Source organism: Coregonus clupeaformis, unplaced genomic scaffold (assembly GCF_020615455.1).
Source record: "Coregonus clupeaformis isolate EN_2021a unplaced genomic scaffold, ASM2061545v1 scaf0931, whole genome shotgun sequence".
In the NCBI taxonomy this organism is placed as follows: domain Eukaryota; kingdom Metazoa; phylum Chordata; class Actinopteri; order Salmoniformes; family Salmonidae; genus Coregonus; species Coregonus clupeaformis.
In genome coordinates this window covers 139049-162089 of record NW_025534385.1, presented here as the reverse complement: position 1 = coordinate 162089, position 23041 = coordinate 139049, and the positions used below count along the sequence as shown (strand labels likewise).

Genomic DNA, 23041 nt, shown 5'->3' with positions numbered 1-23041 from the left:
ATGCATGGCCAAAACCGGAACCCAGATGCTTCATTCTAAGTGGTACGTTAGTGTAGAATCTAGATATTGGAACAGAATGGTTTGGAATATGTCGTGGTTGTCTGAGTCTTCTGACGAACCAAAGGTTTCTGAACCCCTCAGACCAGAAGAAGAAGAGCAGGCAGGGGGCTTGGAACACAGCCGATTGATCCTGTAAATCTGGATACCTTGGATTGTTATCCATGCTGTCATATCCATATTCGCTAGCATACAACTTAGAATACATATAGCCTAATACATTGCTTCATTCTTAGTACTATTCTAGTCTACATATTGGAACAGAGACAACTGATTAATTGATATTAAATGCATGTGTTCCTCTGTTTGTTTGACAGCTGAGGACACGTGTGGCGGTACATTGAGGGGTTCCAGTGGGATCATCTCCAGCCCTGAATTCCCCAGTGACCTCTCCAACGCTGGGGAGTGTAAGTGGACGGTGCTGGCTGACCCTGGAGACACCATCTCACTGGTCTTCACTGATTTCCAGATGGAGGATAAACATGACTATCTGGAGGTAGAAGGATCAGAGCCGCCCAGTATCTGGTGAGTGGATTGGATGTTTATTTAATAACACTTTACTTAACTTAAGCCAACTGGTGTAAAAATAATAATAATTAGGTGGGCTCTTATATTTGTCCTGTTTCACACATATACAAGTTTTTATTATACTCATGTGTGAAATGGAAATGTGATTTTTGCATTTCCCAACTCCCCCTGAGACACCCTCGGAGAGTGGGGTCACGGTCAGGGTCTGCCGTTATCAACAGCGACCCTGGAGGAATTAGGGTTAAGTGCATTGCTCAAGGGCACATTGATAGATATTTTCACCTTGGTTATAATGTGTTTGAGAAACACAACTATCTGGAGGTAGAAGGATCAGAGCCGCCCAGCATCTGGTGAGTCAGGATTCTAGAATATTCTTCCAAGTCTGTGTCTTCCAAGTCTACACTGTAAAAAGTGGGACGGCACTGTTGTTCATCTGAAGTGCTTTTTCTGATTGGTATGATCCAAAATTACGCTTTGGTTCGTCCAACCTATTTTATTCAATTAGTCTGAAATAAAATAACGAATTTGACAATGATTTTGGGAGTTGAATGAAAGCTTCTAAATTGCTTTCAACACCTCATTTGCATTGCATAGCGGTGAGTGCAATGTGGCTGCGGCAGGCTATCAGAAGAGTTGGAGGCGTGGCCTGTTGGGGGCATGTCTTTCAGTTTGTTATTTTTGGCCACCCATTAGAGTGAATATCATTCCAAGTAATGAATTCTGTTAGTTACAATTTTTGCAATTATATGTTGACTGCCAGCTCTGAATCTTGAATGATATCTGTGCAAGTACTGTGATACTAAAGAGCCTGGAAAGGTGTTCATTGATGAGATGGTCACCATTTGGTTACAAAATTGTAGCCAGTTAATGTGAAAGTCTTATGTATGGAAGGTGTTTGGAGTCATTATTTCATAGTTTGGAACCAACTTAATATCTTGATTAACCCAATTGAAACAATTTGGATAGGTAATTCCAAAGTGAGAAATGTACTTGGTACAGCATGAACTATATATATATATATATATATATATATATATATACATTGCATTCAGAAAGTATTCAGACCCCTTGACTTTTTCCACATTTTGTTACGTTAAATGCCTTATTCTAAAAAGGATTAAATAAATAATAATACTCATCAATCTACACACAATATCCCATAATGGCAAAGTGAAAACAGTTTTTATATACATTTTAGCAAATTTATACAAAATTAAAAACAGAAATGACTTATTTACATAAGTATTCAGACCATTTGCTATGAGACTCGAAATTGAGCTCAGGTGCATCCTGTTTCCATTGATCATCCTTGAGATGTTTCTACAACTTGATTGGAGTCCACCTGTGGTAAATTCAATTGATTGGACATGACTTGGAAAGGCACACACCTGTCTATATAAGGTCCCACAGTTGACAGTGCATGTCAGAGCAAAAACCAAGCCATGAGGTCGAAGGAATTGCCCGTAGAGCTCCGAGATAGGATTGTGCCGAGGCACAGATGTGGGGAAGAGATGTGGGGAAGGGTACCAAAAAATGTCTAAATGACTAAAATGTAAATGTGAAAATGTAGGAGTGATACTAGGGGCTGCAGGGCCTGGGTTAGCCTTTACCTCACCAGAGGAACAGAGGAGGACTAGAATAAGGATACGGCTAAAGGCTTTAAGAACTGGTCTTCTTGTGCGTTGGGTACAGAGAATAAAGGGGGCTGATTTCCGGGTGTTGTAGAAAAGATTCAGGGCATTATGCACAGACAAGGATATGGAAGGATATGAGTACAGTGGAGGTAAACCTAAGCGTCGGGTAACAATGAAAGAGATAGCATCACTGGAGGCACCGATTGAGCCGGTCTCGGCGTGTATGGAGGGTGGAACAAAGGAACTATTTGAGGCAGTTTGAGAAGGAGTTGGGGTTCTACAGTGAAATTGTATAATAAGAACTAACTGGAACAGCAATAGGCAAGGCATATTGACATGGGAGAGAGGTATAAAGCAATCACAGGTGTTATTAGAGAGAGCTAAGACAACAACTGGTAATGGCGATAAAGTTTGGGCTGATGCTAAACAGATAAACAGGACAGGATACCGTGTAAAGGAACAAGGTTAGGGCTGTGAGGGTTGAATACATTGTAATCTCTAGGGCTACGTTCTAATGTACAGTTAATATACGGGTTGGGGTCCCCCCAGATATAGCATATGATAGCAAAATGTGTAGAATTAGCAGGAAATTAGCTTTAAAACTGCAACATTTTCTCTTAGCCTCATGACAAAATGTGTAGAATAGCATTATATAACTGCAAATTTTTTCTACACAAAATGTGTTGAAATGCAGGAAGTTAGCTGTTTGGGGACCCCAAATGCGGTAGTCCGACTCTGATCCTTGTCACGGATTCTGCCGAGGCTGCTCCTCCTCCTTGCTCGGGCAGGCTTCGGCGTTCGCCGTCCCCGGAGTACTAGCTGCTACCGTTAGATGTTTCAGTGTTTGATTGCTTTTGTCTGTCTATTCGCCTGTCCGTTAGTGCTGCGTGTTTACTCTGTTTGTTGTTTTTGTAGTTTGCGCAGAGTTTGCGTATTCGCTCGCCCCTGGTTTATGTTGAGGCCGTTCATTTGTATTGTGCCTTGTGTTGCACTAGTAAACCTTGTTGGACTAAGCTTCGGTGTCCTGCGCCTGACTCCCACACCACATTCACCTCAGCCATTGACAGAACAACACACCACATATGGAGTCAGCAGGAGCAGCGGCGGCACCCAAGTCGCTGGAGGATCGGATCAGCGACCAAGACACCATGATCCGGCAACTTGGGGCCGCCATGAACGAGGTGTCCAACAATCTGCGCCGGTTGGTTACGGGAGAGGTGCCCACGCCTTCGCACACCTTACCATCACCATCGGCCAGTCCTCCTCTCCCAGCACCGGAACCCAGTGGCATTCGGCTCTCGCTCCCGAGGGCATATGATGGTTCTGCAGCCGGGTGTCAGGGGTTCCTCCTGCAGGTGGAACTCTACCTGGCCACCATACACCCGGCGCCCTCGGGATACGAGAGCGTCTCCGCCCTCATCTCCTGTCTATCTGGCAAGGCGTTGGAGTGGGCCAACGCCGAATGGAGGGGAATAGACGCCGCCACCATCACCTACGCGGAGTTCTCCCGCCGCTTCAGGGCTGTGTTCGATCATCCACCTGAGGGAAGGCGGCGGGGGGAGCGTCTGTTCCACCTCCGACAGGGGAAGAGGAGTGCACAGGAGTTCGCCCTGGAGTTCCGGACTCTAGCAGCGGATGCGGGGTGGAATGAGAGTGCCCTCATCGACCATTACCGGTGTAGTCTACGAGAGGACGTTCGTCGTGAGCTGGCCTGCAGGGACACCAACCTATTCTTCGACCAGTTGGTGGACATTTCCATCCGTCTCGACACCCTGCTGGCTACCCGCGGACGTCCCGAGTGGGGGTCGTCCATTCCACCCTCCAGGACCTCCGAGCCGATTCCCATGGAGCTCGGGGGTGCTGGCGCTAGGGAGAGGAGGAGAGAGAACCCGAGGGGGGCCGTCCCCTGCACCAACTGTGGCCGTGGAGGACACACTGCGGCTAGGTGCTGGGGAGGGTCTCCTGGGAGAGGGGACAACAGGTCACGCACTGGGGAGTCATTTCAGGTGAGTAGGCGCCCCACTTACCCAGAGCTCTCTGTTGGTCACCTGTGTATACCTGTGAGATTTCCACAGGTGGCACCTCATTCCCAGCATAAGGCACTAGTAGATTCAGGCGCAGCTGGGAATTTTGTTGATCGTGAATTTTATTATAGGCTAGGAATTCCCCTTCGGCCGGTAGAAGCCCCCTGTCCTGTTCATGCCCTAGACAGCCGGCCGCTGGGGTCGGGGTTGATCAGAGAAGTCACAGCACCACTTAAGATGACGACGCAGGGGGGTCATGAGGAGATCATTCAGTTTTATCTGATCGACTCTCCTGCGTATCCCGTGGTGCTGGGGCTTCCCTGGTTAAGCGCCCATGATCCTACCATTGCGTGGCAACAGAGGGCTCTTATGGAGTGGTCTGCCCAGTGTGTAGGGAGATGTCTAGGTGTTTCCTTAGGGCGACCTCGGTGGAGAGTCCGAACCAAGTGCCCGTAGTCGCATTCCCCCTGAATATGAGGATTTAGCACTTGTGTTCAGCAAAACTAGGGCAACACGGCTACCACCTCATAGACAGGGGGATTGTGCGATAGATCTCCAAACGGGAGCGGCACTTCCGCGGAGTCGTGTGTATCCCCTGTCTCAAGAGGAGACAGCGGCTATGGAGACTTACATAGCCGAGTCCTTGGCACAGGGATACATACGGTCCTCCACTTCCCGGTTTCCTCGAGTTTCTTCTTTGTGAAGAAGAAGGACGGGGGTTTGCGCCCGTGTATTGATTACCGTAGTCTCAATCAGATCACGGTTAAGTACAGTTACCCTCTTCCTCTGATTGCGACTATGACGGAGTCATTACGCGGAGCGCGGTTCTTCACAAAGTTGGATCTCAGGAGCGCGTACAATCTGGTGCGCATTAGGGAGGGGGGATGAATGGAAAACAGCATTTAGCACCACCTCGGGTCATTACGAGTATCTCGTCATGCCATATGGGTTAATGAATGCTCCTTCAGTCTTCCAATCCTTTGTTGACGAGATTTTCCGGGACATGCATGGGCAGGGTGTGGTAGTATACATCGACTGACATCCTAGTGTACTCTTCTACACGAGCCGAGCATGTAGCCCTGGTGCGCCGAGTGTTGAGGAGGCTGTTGGAGCATGACTTGTATGTCAAGGCAGAGAAATGCTTGTTCTTCCAGGAGTCCGTCTCCTTTTTGGGTTATCGGTTGTCCGTGTCTGGTGTGAAGATAGAGGTTGACCGTGTGTCGGCCGTGCGTAATTGGCAAACTCCAACCACTGTAAAAGAGGTGCAGCAGTTTTTGGGTTTTGCTAATTACTACCGGAGGTTTATCCGGGGCTTTGGACAGGTGGCAGCTCCCATTACGTCCCTGCTAAAGGGGGGTCCGGTGCGTTTGCAGTGGTCAGCTGAGGCGGACAGGGCGTTTGGTAAACTTAAGAACCTGTTCACTTCGGCTCCGGTGCTGGCGCATCCTGACCCCGCTTTACCATTCCAAGTTGCGGTAGACGCGTCCGAGGCCGTTATTGGGGCAGTCCTGTCGCAACGGTCCGGCACGCCACCTAAACTCCGCCCCTGTGCGTTCTATTCTAAGAAGCTCAGCCCGGCGGAGCGCAATTATGACGTAGGGGACAGGGAGCTGTTAGCTGTAGTCCAGGCCCTAAAGGTGTGGAGGCATTGGCTTGAGGGGCCTACTCCCATACTGCCGGAGTCTTGTCTGGTGGCTCCGGTGGTGTGGGAGGTCGATGCGGAGATCGAGCGGGCACTGCGTACCGACCCTACTCCCCCAGAGTGTCCGGTGGGGCGGACGTACGTTCCGCTCGAGGTTCGTGACCGCCTTATTTATTGGGCTCATACATCACCCTCCTCTGGACATCCAGGTATTGGCCGGACAGTGCACTGCCTTAGCGTGAAATACTGGTGGCCAACGTTAGCTAGGGATGTGAGGGTTTATGTCTCCTCCTGCTCAGTGTGCGCCCAGTGTAAGGCGCCTAGACATTTGCCCAGGGGAAAGTTACATCCCCTGCCCGTTCCACAACGACCATGGTCCCACCTCTCGGTGGATTTTGTGACTGACCTTCCCCCCTCCCAGGGGAATACCACTATTTTGGTCGTTGTGGATCGGTTTTCTAAGGCCTGTCGTCTCCTCCCAATGCCGGGTCTCCCTACTGCCCTACAGACCGCTGAGGCCCTATTTACCCACGTTTTCCGGCACTATGGGGTGCCCGAGGATATAGTGTCTGACCGAGGTCCCCAGTTCACCTCCAGAGTCTGGGGGGCGTTCATGGAACGCTTGGGGGTCTCGGTGAGCCTTACCTCGGGTTACCACCCAGAGAGCAATGGGCAGGTAGAACGAGTCAACCAGGATGTGGGTAGGTTTCTGAGGTCCTATTGCCAGGGCCGGCCGGAGGAGTGGTCTAGGTATCTCCCCTGGGCAGAGATGGCACAGAACTCTCTCCGCCACTCCTCCACTAATCTAACCCCTTTCCAGTGTGTGTTGGGGTATCAGCCGGTCCTGGCACCATGGCACGAGAGCCAGATCGAGGCCCCTGCGCTGGACGAATGGATTCGGCGCTCGGAGGAGACGTGGAACGCTGCTCATGTCCATCTGCAGCGGGCCATCCGTCGACTGAAGGCGAGCGCCGATCGCCACCGCAGTGAGGGTCCGGTGTACGCACCGGGAGATCGAGTCTGGCTCTCGACTCGAAACCTGCCCCTCCGCCTGCCCTGTCGGAAGCTGGGTCGGCGGTTTGTGGGGCCCTTTAAAGTCCTGAGGAGATTGAACGAGGTGTGTTACAGGTTACAACTGCCTATTGATTATAAGAATATTAACCCCTCGTTCCATGTGTCTCTTCTCAGGCCGGTGGTAGCTGGTCCACTCCAAGAAGGTGAGATAGGAGAGACCCCTCCGCCCCCTCTGGACATCGAGGGAGCTCCGGCGTACACGGTCAGGACCATCTTGGACTCGAGACGTCGGATGGGGGTCTCCAGTATCTCGTGGAGTGGGAGGGGTACGGTCCGGAGGAACGGTGCTGGGTGCCTAGGAGGGATATCCTAGATCCATCTCTCCTGACTGAGTTCCACCGTGGTCATCCCACGCGCCCGGCTCCGCGTCCTCCTGGTCGTCCCCGAGGCCGGGGTCAGCGCACGGCTGGAGCCGCGCGTCAAGGGGGGGGGTACTGTCACGGATTCTGCCGAGGCTGCTCCTCCTCCTTGCTCGGGCAGGCTTCGGCGTTCGCCGTCCCCGGAGTACTAGCTGCCACCGTTAGATGTTTCAGTGTTTGATTGCTTTTGTCTGTCTATTCGCCTGTCCGTTAGTGCTGCGTGTTTTCTCTGTTTGTTGTTTTTGTAGTTTACGCAGAGTTTGCGTAATCGCTCGCCTCTGGTTTATGTTGAGGCCGTTCATTTGTATTGTGCCTTGTGTTGCACTAGTAAACTTTGTTGGACTAAACTTCGGTGTCCTGCGCCTGACTCCCACACCGCATTCACCTCAGCCATTGACAATCCTGAGTTACTTACATTCAACCAAGTAGGTAAAACAACCACATATCCCAGTCACTGAAAGGACAAACCTTTTCTCATTGCTTCATACTAATTTGTATGCTAGTATGGATGTTAGAACAAAAGTTTGGTTTGATTTGATTCTGACAGGTTTTAACTATAAGCTCAAATCCATCAGTGTGTCGTGTCCTAGAGAATAAAGAGAAACACAAGGCAACGGGAGGAGTGACTGTGAAGATTTAAGTTGACAGGACATCACTGGAGATATCTTGATACGATTTGATAGGTGTCCATCAAAGCAGAGACTGTACTGTATTGAACAGGCATAGTTCTTGGCTCTGTTCCATATATTAGACCCTAGAGAGCGGGATGAGGTTGGTTTGTTTTATTTTTATTTTCAGAAATGTATTTTCAGTTGCTCGTTACACCTATATTTACTGTAGTTTGATCAAATCATTGATATTGAGTCTTTCACAAAATGGTCTTAGAGATCATAAACCTTGGAGGAGGGTCTAAAAATTCCAGTAGCTTTCCCAAAATTACCAGGTTTTCCAGTAATCCTGGTTGGAGGGTTATGGATTTCCTGCTTCTTCCCTCATGATTTCAGGAATCTTCCAACCGGGATGTCTGGAAAACCTGGGAATAAGCAGGAAAGTTACTAGAATTTTGCAACCCTACCTAGGAGTTATCTCATGCTATTGAGGGATAGAGAATGTCTTAGATATACTGTGGCCCTACATCAACATGGTATTGTTGTACAATACAGTCTACTGTACCTCAGTCTTTGATCCCTGTTATACTGTACTATACATTTATTTTACTAAGTGTTTCCTGTTCTGATATGTTCAGAACGGGCAGTAACTACATTTTATTCACAATTACAAAAATTGAATCAGAAAAACAGGAGACTAACACATTCATAAATGGCAAAAAAGACAGTCAATAAATAAATAATAAGGATTAAGGTTTTGAAGTGTCTATCCTATATCTAGGAGATAGAAGACAAATCTGGAAGTATACACATATATTATTTACACATATTTAACCTCTTATTTCTGTTGGCACAAAACTACCTCCATACTTCCATTCATTTGTATGGGTTAACTTTAGACAAGTCTAATAACTAATAACAAATAACAACAAATAATAACAAAGATAGCTAATAATGTAAGCATACTGTGTCCATAATAAGTATATAGGTTGTATGTTGGGAGCTTTTGGGAAAGAGCACAGTTAGAAAGATATGGCATTTAGAAGCAAACCGGATGGACATCATGAAAATGATCGGAGAGGTTGAGAGTAGAAGAAGTTCAGGAGCAAAAAAATAAATAAATATATATATATATTTTTATATATATATAGATATAGAATTATTGTAAAATTAACTCTGTCCATAAGGTGTAGATAGTAAGTATAGACCGAAAGTAGAGGCCTGGGCGTTGTTGTTCACTAATTTACTCCAAGTAGGGAAAGGATGGTGGGGTTGAAAAGTAATAAAGGGGAATATATATATAAAAAATAAAATAAAACATGGGGGATTGGAAGTGATGCAGACAATTACATTGATAGAAGATACAATCTATCTGCAATTTTAAGCTGATCCATCCCCCCAAAGAAAAAAAAAAAAAAAAAAAAAAAAAAATAAAAAAAAAAAAAAACATTTAGACAAGTCCCGTTACACTTTTGGGGGTCGTTGAGCAAACGGAAAACACCATCATGAACACCATTAGTTTGTAGGACAACCCGTTCGGATGCTACAGACTAGGGGTGTGCCGACATGGCCTTAGTCGTATTCGTAATCGTATCCGTAAATTGACAGTTGATAGTTGGATCGGATGATTAAAAAAAGGAAGTGTTTTAATATGCCTAAATAGATTTTGGCAAAATACCTCCCTGCATATTCTAACTGTAAAAAAGCTGCAGATTAGGAGCAGCGTGGACGCAGAGGGTTGTGTGTGTGTGTCCTCAATTTGCAGCAGGCAGCCAAGTTTGCTGTCACTCAGTCAGAATGCACATCAGTGTTTTACCTTTTTCCCCTACCGTTTCCCCGCTTGTTAGACATTATGCACATTGATAGCTTGATAGCAAACGTCCTCGCCAAGTGATTTATCATAGTAGCAGGCAGCAGCAGTCTAAATGATCAGACCGAAAACATGCGTGGAAAACGAATCGGGTGAAATTTTTCAAATTTTCATTTTGTCCGACTACTAGGCACACCCCTACTACAGACGTTTCCGTGAGAAGACCGATTTTCGGGTTGTCTCCTGGTCTGACAAACACCGCTGTAGCTCTGCCACTTTCCACCACAGATGTGGAAGGGCGACAAAAGAGGATGATATATCTTGCTTAAACTGATGGATTTTAATGGAAATGTTTTATTATTACCAATGTACCAATGTATTATCTATAGTTAATATTAGTCCCTTTTCCAGTTGGACAGGTAACTCTCAGCATGTAAGTTATTGCCTACCCTGCCTCCAAGCCCTAGACCTTTCCTATCTAAGTTATTGCCTACCCAGCCTCCAAGCCCTAGACCTTTCCGCTCTAAGTTATTGCCTACCCAGCCTCCAAGCCCTAGACCTTTCCTCTCTAAGTTTTTGCCTACCCAGCCCCCAAGCCCTAGACCTTTCCTCTCTAAGTTATTGCCTGCCAAGCCCCCAAGCGTTAGACCTTTCCTCTCTAAGTTATTGCCTGCCAAGCCCCCAAGCGTTAGACCTTTCCTATCTAAGTTATTGCCTATCCAGCCCCCAAGCCCTAGACCTTTCCTTTCTAAGTTATTGCCTACCCAGCCTCCAAGCCCTAGACCTGTCCTCTCTAAGTTATTGCCTACCCAGCCTCCAAGCCCAAGACCTGTCCTCTCTAAGTTATTGCCTACCCAGCTCCCAAGCCCAAGACCTGTCCTCTCTAAGTTATTGCCTACCCAGCTCCCAAGCCCTAGACCTTGAAGAGTTCAGGGTGCAGCCAGGAATGCAGACATTTCAGAGTGGCTCAGTAATTCCCTTCATAGTGCACTACTTTTGACCAGGGTCCAAGGCACCCTGTTCCCTTCATAGTGCACTACTTTTGACCAGAGTCCATGGCACCCTGTTCCCTTCATAGTGCACTATTTTTGACCAAGGCTGCTATAAAGGGATTAGAGTGCCAGTTGGGACGGATACATTGAATGTCTCAGTAACTGAAGGCTTTTAAAAAATTCTTCCTACAATATTTGTGTCATTTAGATTTCAGTAAAATGGCTCAGTGTGCAGAAAAGGTCACGTTATGTGAAATCAATTACCTTCTAACGCCCGGAGGAACACCTAATTCCTCCACTGACAGATGGATTAGAAAAGCTCTTAGTATTGGAATTCACAAAGTCATATTTACTGACTGTACAGATCGAGGGAAATGTCGCACATGTAGTGTTAGGTAGTGTTAAAGTGGAAATAGAGAAATACTGTAAGTGTTATATTTAACTCTGTGGAAATAGAGAAATAATGTAAGTGTTATATTTAACTCTGTGGAAATAGAGAAATACTGTAAGTGTTATATTTAACTCTGTGGAAATAGAGAAATACTGTAAGTGTTATATTTAACTCTGTGGAAATAGGAACAAGACAAATAGACAGTGTTGTGCTGACTCTGTGAGGCTGAGGAGAGGCAGGCGGGGAGGGAGAGAGGGAGGCAGGGAGGCAGGGAGGGAGGCAGGGAGGGAGGCAGGGAGGAAGGGAGGGAGGCGTGGAGGGAGGGAGGGAGGCGAGGAGGGAGGCGTGGAGGCGAGGAGGGAGAGTTGAAGGTAGAAGATAAAAGCATCATTGTTCGACCCAAATGGCACCCTATTTCCAATAGAGTGTGGCTCTGGCCCTATGGGCCCTGGTCAAAAGAAGTGCACTATAAAGGGGTTAGGATGCCATTTGGGACTCACCCAGGCCTGGTTAGCCAGACAAACGAGCACAGGCCTCTGGCAGGGAGCGAGCACAGCATGCTGAATCCCTCGGATTAGAACAGAGCACAGCCACAGCCCAATGAAGCCCAATGCTACGGCTGCATACTGGATTAGAACACAGCCCAATGAAGCCCAATGATACGGCTGCATACTGGATTAGAACATAGCCCAATGAAGCGCAATGCTACGGCTACATACTGGATTAGAACAGAGCACAGCCCAATGCTACGTATACATACTGTATTAGAACACAGCCCAATGAAGCCCAATGCTACGGCTGCATACTGGATTAGAACAGAGCACAGCCCAATCCTACGGCTGCATACTGGATTAGAACACAGCCCAATGAAGCCCAATGCTACGGCTGCATACTGGATTAGAACAGAGCACAGCCCAATGCTACGGCTACATACTGGATTAGAACACAGCACAGCCCAATGAAGTCTGTGTGTGTGTGTGTGTGTGTGTGTGTGTGTAGGGGGCGTGCTGGGGGGAGATTTTTAGGTGGATTCATTTTTAGTCATAACAGTCTTCAGTTCTGTGATGTTCCTACCAGTCATAACATTTTTCAGTTCTGTGATGTTCCTACCAGTCATAACAGTCTTCAGTTCTGTGATGTTCCTACCAGGCATAACAGTTTTCAGTTCTGTGATGTTCCTACCAGTCATAACAGTTTTCAGTTCTGTGATGTTCCTACCAGTCATAACAGTTTTCAGTTCTGTGATGTTCCTACCAGTCATAACAGTTTTCAGTTCTGTGATACTCCTACCAGTCATAACAGCCTTCAGTTATGTGATGTTCCTACCAGTCATAACAGTCTTCAGTTCTGTGATGTTCCTACCAGTCATAACAGTCTTCAGTTCTGTGATTTTCCTACCAGTCATAACAGTCTTCAGCTCTGTGATGATCCTACCAGTCATAACAGTTTTCAGTTCTGTGATGTTCCTACCAGTCATAACAGTCTTCAGTTCTGTGATGTTCCTATCAGTCATAACAGTCTTCAGTTCTGTGATGTTCCTACCAGTCATAACATTTTTCAGTTCTGTGATGTTCCTACCAGTCATAACAGTCTTCAGTTCTGTGATGTTCCTACCAGGCATAACAGTTTTCAGTTCTGTGATGTTCCTACCAGTCATAACAGTTTTCAGTTCTGTGATGTTCCTACCAGTCATAACAGTTTTCAGTTCTGTGATGTTCCTACCAGTCATAACAGTTTTCAGTTCTGTGATACTCCTACCAGTCATAACAGCCTTCAGTTATGTGATGTTCCTACCAGTCATAACAGTCTTCAGTTCTGTGATGTTCCTACCAGTCATAACAGTCTTCAGTTCTGTGATTTTCCTACCAGTCATAACAGTCTTCAGTTCTGTGATGTTCCTACCAGTCATAACAGTTTTCAGTTCTGTGATGTTCCTACCAGTCATAACAGTCTTCAGTTCTGTGATGTTCCTATCAGTCATAACAGTCTTCAGTTCTGTGATGTTCCAACCAGTCATAACAGTCTTCAGTTCTGTGATGTTCCTACCAGTCATAACAGTCTTCAGTTCTGTGATGTTCCTACCAGGCATAACAGTTTTCAGTTCTGTGATGTTCCTACCAGTCATAACAGTCTTCAGTTCTGTGATGTTCCTACCAGTCATAACAGTTTTCAGTTCTGTGATGTTCCTACCAGTCATAACAGTCTTCAGTTCTGTGATGTTCCAACCAGTCATAACAGTCTTGAGTTCTGTGATGTTCCTACCAGTCATACATTACATTTACATTTACATTTGTCATTTAGCAGACGCTCTTATCCAGAGCGACTTACAGTTAGTGCATACATTTTCATACTAATCTCTTCAAATTGCATTCAATACAATATTCAGGGTCTCGCGAATGAGCTGCTTAGTTTGATACACCGACCACACGGTTAACAGCTATAGGCAGTAACCTGCCCTTCAGGGTCTGGAGAACATGTTGGGAGTAGGTCAGCAACCTTCTGATTCTGCACCGCAACACGTCAGAGAAAACACAGGACAGGCAGCCATTATGGTGGGAAGCCCCTCCACCTCTCTATGGAACCAGAGGGCTGTGTGTGATGGAGGAGTCTGGGCCGTAGGCTACAGGTCATGTGGTCTCAGACTGACCAACCAGACTGCAGCACACCTGAGGGATGGGGTGAGGGCAGTTCACATAGACTGACCAGACTGCAGCGCCCAACTCCTGAAGAGGTGATGGCAGCCTCGGATATCATCAACTTCCTACAGCCGCCCTTGTAGACAGACCAAAAGCCTCATTTTAGAACAGACCAGCCTCAGTGCCATCAGAACCCCAAAGGTATCGGGTCATTTTATGACGGATGCATTGTATTTTCTGTACGGCTGCCAAAGACAAACTCGTTTTATAATGACAGCCATAACGTGTTCAACAGACAGTCTTGAATCTGCAGCAGTGAAAGTCATAACAGTCTTCAGTTCTGTGATGTTCCTACCAGTCAGAAAATGCTTCAGTTCTGTGATGTTCCTACCAGTCATAACAGTCTTCAGATATGTGACGTTCCTACCAGTCATAACAGTTTTCAGTTCTGTGATGTTCCTACCAGTCATAACAGTTTTCAGTTCTTTGATGTTCCAACCAGTCATAACAGTCTTCAGTTCTGTGAGGTTCCTACCAGTCATAACAGTCTTCAGTTCTGTGATGTTCCTACCAGTCATAACAGTCTTCAGTTCTGTGATGTTCCTACTAGTCATAAAATGCTTCAGTTCTGTGATGTTCCTACCAATCATAACAGTTTTCAGTTCTGTGATGTTCCTACCAGTCATAACAGTCTTCAGTTCTGTGATGTTCCTACCAGTCATAACATTTTTCAGTTCTGTGATGTTCCTACCAGTCATAACAGTCTTCAGTTCTGTGATGTTCCTACCAGGCATAACAGTTTTCAGTTCTGTGATGTTCCTACCAGTCATAACAGTTTTCAGTTCTGTGATGTTCCTACCAGTCATAACAGTTTTCAGTTCTGTGATGTTCCTACCAGTCATAACAGTTTTCAGTTCTGTGATACTCCTACCAGTCATAACAGCCTTCAGTTATGTGATGTTCCTACCAGTCATAACAGTCTTCAGTTCTGTGATGTTCCTACCAGTCATAACAGTCTTCAGTTCTGTGATTTTCCTACCAGTCATAACAGTCTTCAGTTCTGTGATGATCCTACCAGTCATAACAGTTTTCAGTTCTGTGATGTTCCTACCAGTCATAACAGTCTTCAGATCTGTGATGTTCCTATCAGTCATAACAGTCTTCAGTTCTGTGATGTTCCTACCAGTCATAACATTTTTCAGTTCTGTGATGTTCCTACCAGTCATAACAGTCTTCAGTTCTGTGATGTTCCTACCAGGCATAACAGTTTTCAGTTCTGTGATGTTCCTACCAGTCATAACAGTTTTCAGTTCTGTGATGTTCCTACCAGTCATAACAGTTTTCAGTTCTTTGATGTTCCTACCAGTCATAACAGTTTTCAGTTCTGTGATACTCCTACCAGTCATAACAGCCTTCAGTTATGTGATGTTCCTACCAGTCATAACAGTCTTCAGTTCTGTGATGTTCCTACCAGTCATAACAGTCTTCAGTTCTGTGATTTTCCTACCAGTCATAACAGTCTTCAGTTCTGTGATGTTCCTACCAGTCATAACAGTTTTCAGTTCTGTGATGTTCCTACCAGTCATAACAGTCTTCAGTTCTGTGATGTTCCTATCAGTCATAACAGTCTTCAGTTCTGTGATGTTCCAACCAGTCATAACAGTCTTCAGTTCTGTGATGTTCCTACCAGTCATAACAGTCTTCAGTTCTGTGATGTTCCTACCAGGCATAACAGTTTTCAGTTCTGTGATGTTCCTACCAGTCATAACAGTCTTCAGTTCTGTGATGTTCCTACCAGTCATAACAGTTTTCAGTTCTGTGATGTTCCTACCAGTCATAACAGTCTTCAGTTCTGTGATGTTCCAACCAGTCATAACAGTCTTCAGTTCTGTGATGTTCCTACCAGTCATACATTACATTTACATTTACATTTGTCATTTAGCAGACGCTCTTATCCAGAGCGACTTACAGTTAGTGCATACATTTTCATACTAATCTCTTCAAATTGCATTCAATACAATATTCAGGGTCTCGCGAATGAGCTGCTTAGTTTGATACACCGACCACACGGTTAACAGCTATAGGCAGTAACCTGCCCTTCAGGGTCTGGAGAACATGTTGGGAGTAGGTCAGCAACCTTCTGATTCTGCACCGCAACACGTCAGAGAAAACACAGGACAGGCAGCCATTATGGTGGGAAGCCCCTCCACCTCTCTATGGAACCAGAGGGCTGTGTGTGATGGAGGAGTCTGGGCCGTAGGCTACAGGTCATGTGGTCTCAGACTGACCAACCAGACTGCAGCACACCTGAGGGATGGGGTGAGGGCAGTTCACATAGACTGACCAGACTGCAGCGCCCAACTCCTGAAGAGGTGATGGCAGCCTCGGATATCATCAACTTCCTACAGCCGCCCTTGTAGACAGACCAAAAGCCTCATTTTAGAACAGACCAGCCTCAGTGCCATCAGAACCCCAAAGGTATCGGGTCATTTTATGACGGATGCATTGTATTTTCTGTACGGCTGCCAAAGACAAACTCGTTTTATAATGACAGCCATAACGTGTTCAACAGACAGTCTTGAATCTGCAGCAGTGAAAGTCATAACAGTCTTCAGTTCTGTGATGTTCCTACCAGTCAGAAAATGCTTCAGTTCTGTGATGTTCCTACCAGTCATAACAGTCTTCAGATATGTGACGTTCCTACCAGTCATAACAGTTTTCAGTTCTGTGATGTTCCTACCAGTCATAACAGTTTTCAGTTCTTTGATGTTCCAACCAGTCATAACAGTCTTCAGTTCTGTGAGGTTCCTACCAGTCATAACAGTCTTCAGTTCTGTGATGTTCCTACCAGTCATAACAGTCTTCAGTTCTGTGATGTTCCTACCAGTCATAAAATGCTTCAGTTCTGTGATGTTCCTACCAATCATAACAGTTTTCAGTTCTGTGATGTTCCTACCAGTCATAACAGTCTTCAGTTATGTGATGTTCCTACCAGTCATAACAGTCTTCAGTTCTGTGATGTTCCAACCAGTCATAACAGTCTTCAGTTCTGTGATGTTCCTACCAGTCATAACAGTCTTCAGTTCTGTGATGTTCCTACCAGTCATAACAGTCTTCAGTTCTGTGATGTTCCTACCAGTCATAACAGTTTTCAGTTCTGTGATGTTCCTACCAGTCATAACAGTCTTCAGTTCTGTGATGTTCCTACCAGTCATAAAATGCTTCAGTTCTGTGATGTTCCTACCAATCATAACAGTCTTCAGTTATGTGATGTTCCTACCAGTCATAACAGTCTTCAGTTCTGTGATGTTTCTACCAGTCATAACAGTCTTCAGTTCTGTGATGTTCCTACCAGTCATAACAGTCTTCAGTTCTGTGATGTTCCTACCAGTCATAACAGTCTTCAGTTCTGTGATGTTCCTACCAGTCATAACAGTGTTCTGGGTGCCCTCTAACAACCTCCTCCCATTTTAATATTCTCTAAAAAGATGATCTTGTTTGGGGATTGAACAGTCAGATTACAGAGGGTGTTATATCTGGAACAGGACAGACATGACTGGTGGATGAACAGTCAGATTACAGAGGTTGTTATATCTGGAACAGGACAGACATGACTGGTGATTGAACAGTCAGATTACAGAGGGTGTTATATCTGGAACAGGACAGACATGACTGGTGATTGAACAGTCAGATTACAGAGGTTGTTATATCTGGAACAGGACAGACATGACTGATGATTGAACAGTCAGATTACAGAGGGTGTTATATCTGGAAATGGACAGACATGACTGGTGATTGAACAGTCAGATTACAGAGGGTGTTTTATCTGGAACAGGACAGACATGACTGGTGATTGAACAGTCAGATTACAAAGGGTGTTATATCTGGAAAAGGACAGACATGACTGGTGGATGAACAGTCAGATTACAGAGGGTGTTATATCTGGAACAGGACAGACATGACAGGTGATTGAACAGTCAGATTACAGAGGGTGTTATATCTGGAACAGGACAGACATGACTGGTGATTGAACAGTCAGATTACAGAGGGTGTTATATCTGGAACAGGACAGACATGACTGGTGATTGAACAGTCAGATTACAGAGGTTGTTATATCTGGAACAGGACAGACATGACTGATGATTGAACAGTCAGATTACAGAGGGTGTTATATCTGGAAATGGACAGACATGACTGGTGATTGAACAGTCAGATTACAGAGGGTGTTTTATCTGGAACAGGACAGACATGACTGGTGATTGAACAGTCAGATTACAAAGGGTGTTATATCTGGAAAAGGACAGACATGACTGGTGATTGAACAGTCAGATTACAGAGGGTGTTATATCTGGAACAGGACAGACATGACTGGTGATAGAACAGTCAGATTACAGAGGTTGTTATATCTGGAACAGGACAGACATGACTGGTGATTGAACAGTCATATTACAGAGGGTGTTATATCTGGAAATGGACAGACATGACTGGTGATTGAACAGTCAGATTACAGAGGGTGTTATATCTGGAACAGGACAGACATGATTGGTGATTGAACAGTCAGATTACAGAGGGTGTTATATCTGGAACAGGACAGACATGACTGATGATTGAACAGTCAGATTACAGAGGGTGTTATATCTGGAACAGGACAAACATGACTGGTGATTGAACAGTCAGATTACAGAGGGTGTTATATCTGGAACAGGACAGACATGACTGATGATTGAACAGTCAGATTACAGAGGGTGTTATATCTGGAAATGGACAGACATGACTGGTGATTGAACAGTCAGATTACAGAGGGTGTTATATCTGGAACAGGACAGACATGACTGGTGATTGAACAGTCAGATTACAGAGGGTGTTATATCTGGAACAGGACATACATGACTGGTGATTGAACAGTCAGATTAAAGAGGGTGTTATATCTGGAAAAGGACAGACATGACTGGTGATTGAACAGTCAGATTACAGAGGGTGTTATATCTGGAACAGGACAGACATGACTGGTGATTGAACAGTCATATTACAGAGGGTGTTATATCTGGAAATGGACAGACATGACTGGTGATTGAACAGTCAGATTACAGAGGGTGTTATATCTGGAACAGGACAGACATGATTGGTGATTGAACAGTCAGATTACAGAGGGTGTTATATCTGGAACAGGACAGACATGACTGATGATTGAACAGTCAGATTACAGAGGGTGTTATATCTGGAACAGGACAAACATGACTGGTGATTGAACAGTCAGATTACAGAGGGTGTTATATCTGGAACAGGACAGACATGACTGATGATTGAACAGTCAGATTACAGAGGGTGTTATATCTGGAAATGGACAGACATGACTGGTGATTGAACAGTCAGATTACAGAGGGTGTTATATCTGGAACAGGACAGACATGACTGGTGATTGAACAGTCAGATTACAGAGGGTGTTATATCTGGAACAGGACATACATGACTGATGATTGAACAGTCAGATTAAAGAGGTTGTTATATCTGGAAAAGGACAGACATGACTGGTGATTGAACAGTCAGATTACAGAGGGTGTTATATCTTTATCTTTACCTGCAGGTTATCTGGTATGAATATACCAGCACCCATCATCAGCAACAAGAACTGGCTAAGACTCCATTTTGTGACTGATAGGAATCATCGACATAAAGGATTCACAGTTCAGTATCAAGGTAAGACAAAATGAACCAATTATTTAATTAATTCATTGACACGTTTGAACTATAAAATGTTATTTTTTCAACTGAAAGTCTTTGTCAACTGAATAACAACCAGAGGACCAAGGAACTCTTCATACAATTACATTGTCTTTATTGTGTTTCCATGTTCAATAGGTCCTCCTTGTTCTTTGATGCCTAATAACCCCTAATAACCCCTAATAACCATTAATAACCACGAATAATCACTAATAACCACTAATAATCCCTTACCAAGGAGTACTTTCAAACTACTACTTTTCTGGAGATCTCGTGTCTCCATACAGCGTTTCATCCTTATCTTGTCTACTGAATAATAACCAGTTCCATTCATTCTTCTCTGGTTTGTTAAAGACTAAGGATCTTTGTTCTAGTTGTATCCCTCCAGACTAAAGGCCCCTCCCTGTTGGGTCAAATGTTTCAAATGTATTATACCCTGCTTCCATAACACCCTGCAGAGCCAGACAGACTTCAATAATAAATTACCTTCCCATTCTCCTTTACCATGACTTTGAAGATAGTGTTTATGAAGCAGCCTAACAGCTAGCCTGACTAACAGCTAGCCTGACTACCAGCTAGTCTAACTAACAGCTAGCCTGACCAACAGCTAGTCTGACTAACAACTAGCCTGACTAACAGCTAACCTGACTAACAGCTAGCCTGACTAACAACTAGCCTGACTAACAGCTAACCTGACTAACAGCTAGCCTGACTAACAGCTAGCCTGACTAACAGCTAGTCTGACTAAGAGCTGTCCTGACTAACAGCTAGCCTGACTAACAGCTAGCCTGACTAACAAGTAGTCTAACTAACAGCTAGCCTGCCAGTCCAGGCCATGCATGAAAACCAACTTCTCAATTATTGTGTTTATGAAGAGTTTTCCATTGGTAGCATGCAGTGCAATTCTCTGTAAACCTAGAAACATAATCAATGGTATGAAATATTTCAGAGTTATATAGGTAGACTACTGTGTAGTGTCGGGTCAGAGTTATATAGGGACTACTGTGTAGTTTTGGGTCAGAGTTATATAGGGACTACTGTGTAGTGTTGGGTCAGAGTTATATAGGGACTACTGTGTAGTGTTGGGTCAGAGTTATATAGGGACTACTGTGTAGTGTTGGGTCAGAGTTATATAGGGAATACTGTGTAGTGTTGGGTCAGAGTTATATAGGTAGACTACTGTGTAGTGTTGGGTCAGAGTTATATAGGGACTACTGTGTAGTGTTGGGTCAGATTTATATAGGTAGTCTACTGTGTAGTGTTGGGTCAGATTTATATAGGGACTACTGTGTAGTGTTGGGTCAGAGTTATATAGGGACTACTGTGTAGTGTTTGGTCAGAGTTATATAGGGACTACAGTGTAGTGTTGGGTCAGAGTTATATAGGTAGACTACTGTGTAGTGGTGGGTCAGAGTTATATAGGGACTACAGTGTAGTGTTGGGTCAGAGTTATATATATGGACTATTGTGTAGTGTTGGGTCAGAGTTATATAGGGACTAATGTGTAGTGTTGGGTCAGAGATATATAGGGACTACTGTGTAGTGTTGGGTCAGAGTTATATAGGTAGACTATTGTGTAGTGTTTGGTCAGAGTTATATAGGGACTACTGTGTAGTGTTGGGTCAGAGTTATATGGGGACTACTGTGTAGTGTTGGGTCAGAGATATATAGGGACTACAGTGTAGTGTTGGGACAGAGTTATATAGGTAGACTACTGTGTAGTGTTGGGTCAGAGTTATGTAAGGACTACTGTGTAGTGTTGGATCAGAGTTATGTAGGGACTACTGTGTAGTGTTGGGTCAGAGTTATATAGGTAGACTACTGTGTAGTGTTGGGTCAGAGTTATATAGGGACTACTGTGTAGTGTTGGGTCAGAGTTACATAGGGACTACAGTGTAGTGTTGGGTCAGAGTTATATAGGGACTACTGTGTAGTGTTGGGTCAGAGTTATATAGGGACTACTGTGTAGTGTTGGGTCAGAGTTATATAGAGACTACTGTGTAGTGTTGGGTCAGAGTTATATAGGGACTACTGTGTAGTGTTGGGTCAGATTTATATATGGACTACTGTGTAGTGTTGGGTCAGAGTTATATAGGGACTACTGTGTAGTGTTGGGTCAGAGTTATATAGGGACTACTGTGTAGTGTTGGGTCAGAGTTATATAGGGACTACTGTGTAGTGTTGGGTCAGTTATATAGGGTAGACTACTGTGTAGTGTTGGGTCAGAGTTATATAGGGACTACTGTGTAGTGTTGGGTCAGAGTTATATAGGGACTACTGTGTAGTGTTGGGTCAGAGTTATATAGGTAGTCTACTGTGTAGTGTTGGGTCAGATTTATATAGGGACTACTGTGTAGTGTTGGGTCAGAGTTATATAGGTAGTCTACTGTGTAGTGTTGTGTCAGATTTATATAGGGACTACTGTGTAGTGTTGGGTCAGAGTTATATAGGGACTACAGTGTAGTGTTGGGTCAGAGTTATATAGGGACTACTGTGTAGTGTTGGGTCAGAGTTATATAGGTAGTCTACTGTGTAGTGTTGGGTCAGATTTATATAGGGACTACAGTGTAGTGTTGGGTCAGAGTTATATAGGTAGACTACTGTGTAGTGTTGGGTCAGAGTTATATAGGGACTACTGTGTAGTGTTGGGTCAGAGTTATATAGGGACTACTGTGTAGTGTTGGGTCAGTTATATATATGGACTATTGTGTAGTGTTGTGTCAGAGTTATATAGGGACTACTGTGTAGTGTTGGGTCAGAGATATATAGGGACTACTGTGTAGTGTTGGGTCAGAGTTATATAGGTAGACTACTGTGTGGTGTTTGGTCAGCGTTATATAGGGACTACTGTGTAGTGTTGGGTCAGAGTTATATGGGGACTACTGTGTAGTGTTGGGTCAGATATATATAGGGACTACAGTGTAGTGTTGGGACAGAGTTATTTAGGTAGACTACTGTGTAGTGTTGGGTCAGAGTTATGTAAGGACTACTGTGTAGTGTTGGGTCAGAGTTATGTAGGGACTACTGTGTAGTGTTGTGTCAGAGTTATATAGGTAGACTACTGTGTAGTGTTGGGTCAGAGTTATATCGGGACTACTGTGTAGTGTTGGGTCAGAGTTACATAGGGACTACAGTGTCGTGTTGGGTCAGAGTTATATAGGGACTACTGTGTAGTGTTGGGTCAGAGTTATATAGGGACTACTGTGTAGTGTTGGGTCAGAGTTATATAGAGACTACTGTGTAGTGTTGGGTCAGAGTTATATAGGGACTACAGTTTAGTGTTGGGTCAGATTTATATATGGACTACTGTGTAGTGTTGGGTCAGAGTTATATAGGGACTACTGTGTAGTGTTGGGTCAGAGTTATATAGGTAGTCTACTGTGTAGTGTTGGGTCAGATTTATATAGGGACTACTGTGTAGTGTTGGGTCAGAGTTATATAGGGTAGTCTACTGTGTAGTGTTGTTTGAGATATATAGAGGGACTACTGTGTAGTGTTGGGTCAGAGTTATATAGGGACTACAGTGTAGTGTTGGGTCAGAGTTATATAGGGACTACTGTGTAGT

The 23041-nt window shown here is 44.7% G+C and overlaps 1 protein-coding gene across 1 annotated transcript in view; it reads left to right on the top strand.

Annotated features, from left to right (window-relative positions):
- LOC121585399 (CUB and sushi domain-containing protein 3-like) overlaps positions 1-23041 on the top strand; it is a gene marked incomplete at both ends in the record, with an annotated part of 156664 nt that overhangs the window by 38667 nt on the left and 94956 nt on the right. Inside the window, 2 exons of the mRNA XM_045217134.1 lie at positions 375-582; positions 19340-19452. Coding sequence (XP_045073069.1) covers positions 375-582; positions 19340-19452 — 321 coding nt within the window. The remainder of the gene's footprint in view (positions 1-374; positions 583-19339; positions 19453-23041) is intronic.